Raw genomic sequence first — 3,422 nt, forward strand, 5'->3', positions numbered from 1 at the left:
CCCCCAAAAAAATTCTGTTAATCGTGTAGACCTAGCATATTCTTGAAATAAAGTTTAGCTGCCTTCAAATAAATGACAAATAATCAAATACATTGTGCTAGGTCGTGTTTCTGACTCCCATTCAGGCGATTGTTTGACAGTCGGCGCTTATGTGAGCCTCGAGCTCAGTGACTCATACCGACAACAACGAGGCAATCTCTTTAGTGACTGTAACCAGGCAGCCTCTTGCAGCGAGTATGCAAAGACTGAACAAAGACACAGACAGACAGACACACTTTTGGTTCTCATGACAAAGCAAAATGTGGACAGAAATGGATTTTTAATTCTTTCCATATGTTTGGTTAAAGAGGACTCTTGTTCTTTTTCAACATGCTTCCTTGACTGTACGGCCCAGTCCTGTCAATGCATGATTTGCAAGTTATGCTCTGCGAGAGAGAGTTAGCTCGCTAATGATACTCTGTCCAAAGGTTAAATCTGTCATGTTATCATATGAAGTAATACAAAGTTACTTGCTGATCATTACTGTTACCGAAGATTCAAATTATCCGGCAAGCTGTGGTTTACAAAAGTGATGTCATGCTGGTGATAGATTTGGCTTACAGATAAGAATTTCACTATGAAAGGGAACTAGTAATGATTTTCAGTGCCGTTGTAAATATTGAACAAGTTTCACATTTATGATTTATTTTGGGCTCGGTTTTTACAATCGCAAAAACCTTGGGGCGTGTAGACTTTTTCAATCAACCGTACCTACGAGTACAATGCTCCCTTTTGATTGACAAAAGCAGAACTGTTGACGCGGCTTTTACATCATGTTGTTTTTGTGTATTGAGCCGTGGCCCTTAAGTTAAACAGTGACGAACGTATTATGCACCGACGCGTCTTCGGCAGTCACCAGTGGCATTTGAGTATTCCACATTAAAAAATGGCGAGAAGCCATCGTCGCTTCAAGGGGTCGTGTTGTGTCCCGCACACTTGGGCAGCCAAACCTCTCCGAGCAATGCGTGGAATCCCAAGAATGGCAGCCCGATGGAGGCGCGAGGTCACAAGCATGCGTAGAGTAACGGCACGTGTGGGCTTAGCGTCAACATGCCACCAAGCCCGCCCTCACTCGTCCGCCGAGTTGCGCATCACCCACACTCGAATTTCATCGTACGCAGCCTTTACACAATGGCGGCATTCATTAGCCGCTGTGACTTTAGCATACAAACATGGCCGTCGCGCGTCGGTGCCAGTGAATTATCCGTATTGTTCAGAAATGCGCTCGAAGTTATTACAGTACATGCTTTGAAAAGACAACCCGATGAGTTTTTATGCGGCAAAGGCCTTTTGTCCGACCTTGACATTCTCTCTGTTTTCACTTGTCAGGCTCAATGAAATTCTAACGCCGCTGTTTGACCCCCGGCGCGATCGGCACCGTTGAACACATAAAGTCTCATTAGTACAACCTCAGTGTGTAAGACATGGCCGGTTGCCATCCAAGGCATCATCGCGTCGCAGTTGGCAGGAGTGCGCGGACTGAAAGCGGCCCATCTTATTTCCGAAGTATTCTTTGCACGTAGCCCAAATGCAGGCTGTGTAACGGTCACCCTGTCCCACAACCCGATGAATGGAAAAGTCCATCAGCTTCCTTCGCGTTCTGTTTTCTAAATCACATTTCCATGACCTCAGGTAGGAACAGCCCAGCGGTGGGAATTCGAAGTAATGTGCACAAGTGACTTTCACCGAGCTCTCAGAGTGGCCCTTTGAGCAGTTGCTTTCTGTTCAACAGTGGCTGACCGAAACATCAGCATCGCTATGCTTAAGCGAGCGTCACGTCTTCTCTAATGACACCTGTGTCTTAACCCTTTCAGCGACAGCGGTTACGACAGTGGACAGCTTAGCATGTTATTCGGTTACGGGGTGCATGAAAGGGTTAATTTGCGATGTCCTCCGTTGACCTTACAAGGAAGTAAGTCCATAAACTCTTCAAGTGCACTTTGGGCTAAATGATTTTTTTTTTTTTTGTCTCCTATACTTTTAACAAGGTTAAACAAAGACACTGAGAGACATGCTGTGCTCAGTGAGTTCTCGTTAAGTACATCAAAGTACTTTTTTGGCCGAGGCCAATTCAAGGATTTTTACATTCCACCGTGGACAAAAATATTGGGTCACAACTCATCATTAGGTGACTCTTTATTGTGTTTTGGTACTCGCAGTCACTGACAACCAGCGGAGAAGCCTTGTAACTTTTTAAAGATTTTTAACCAGAATGTTTTTGACTCCTACATTGATAAAGACTCTCAAAGAGAATGACTTAAAGGAAAAAAAGGAACTCACTGACATCGCGAGTGCTCCCACTGGGTTTGACTTCCTGACTCTGTTAGACCACTGAGGCTGGACACCAGTAATTAGCAGATAAAAAAGGGGCTTAGTGGTCATCAACCGGCCAATGGCTAATGACCGATGACTTGCAGTTCAACAACTCTCAATGTTTGCCACTTGGAATTGAAAAGAACCCTTTCCTGCACCCTGTAACCCGATCGCATGATAAGCTGTCCGCTGTAGTAACCGCTGTCCCCGAAAGGGTTAAACTATACCCTCGCTGAGTTTTGTCTCCCGTCGCTATATTTTGGGGACGTTGTCATTACAGCATTCCCCCTTTAAATGACTGTTTCCAACATAGCAACAATATACAAATGTTTAAAAAAAAAAAAAAATTGGTCTGTGGTCAAAGTTGAGCACAGCAAACAAAAGGCCACCGCAGGACATGTCAGTGGGTGTTGTGGTCTAAAAGTATGGAGCGACGAGTGCCAGCCCAGCTACCAAAAGCCACACCCACAAATGCATTGAAGCCATCTCTTGTTTCCTGCCTGGTCAAAGTGCCACCGCAATGAAAGTTAAATTCAAAAAAAAAAACATCGGTGCTGTTGATCTGTGCATTTTTGTAGATGAAGGCCACATCAAACGCTTCAGTTCCGTCCCGCTTTTTACAACCCTTTTGCTCTGAAATCTTTTCGTCTGGGGCCTCAGGTAGAGTTTCCACTACTTCCCGGTTGTCACAGTTACGGCCCATTAAAGTGCCCCCGAACTAGGACTCCCCTCTGATCTTGTTCACGCTGTCACTGACCCACAGCTTGTCTTCATTAGCATGACCCTTGCTAATGACCTCTATCGATTTGGCACCACTGGCTCGTTCGTTTCAAACTCACACTTCTGTCCAAATGCCCGTAAAGTAGGTCAGAACTTAATCCTGACTGTTCGGGCTCAAAACACTCACAGCATGGGATTGAAGTGTTCCGTTTTTTTGTTCTTCTTCTGCAGGGAGCCATTTTTCTGCCCGGCAACAAAGTTTTAGAGCATCCAAGCAGCGGCGATGAAGCAGGAAAATATCTCTTTGAGGTCATTCCAGGTAGGGCAACACCATTTTTATTATTATTATT

At 44.9% G+C, this 3,422-nt stretch overlaps 1 protein-coding gene across 2 annotated transcripts in view; it reads left to right on the plus strand.

Annotated features, from left to right (window-relative positions):
* arhgap24 (Rho GTPase activating protein 24) overlaps positions 1 to 3,422 on the plus strand; it is a 32,820-nt gene that overhangs the window by 5,479 nt on the left and 23,919 nt on the right. For both annotated transcript variants that reach the window (XM_019882850.1, XM_019882851.1), the window contains exon 3: positions 3,304 to 3,391. In XM_019882850.1, the coding sequence (XP_019738409.1) occupies positions 3,304 to 3,391 (88 nt within the window). The remainder of the gene's footprint in view (positions 1 to 3,303; positions 3,392 to 3,422) is intronic.

This window comes from Hippocampus comes, unplaced genomic scaffold, assembly GCF_001891065.2.
Source record: "Hippocampus comes isolate QL1 unplaced genomic scaffold, H_comes_QL1_v1.1 scaffold30, whole genome shotgun sequence".
NCBI lineage: Eukaryota > Metazoa > Chordata > Actinopteri > Syngnathiformes > Syngnathidae > Hippocampus > Hippocampus comes.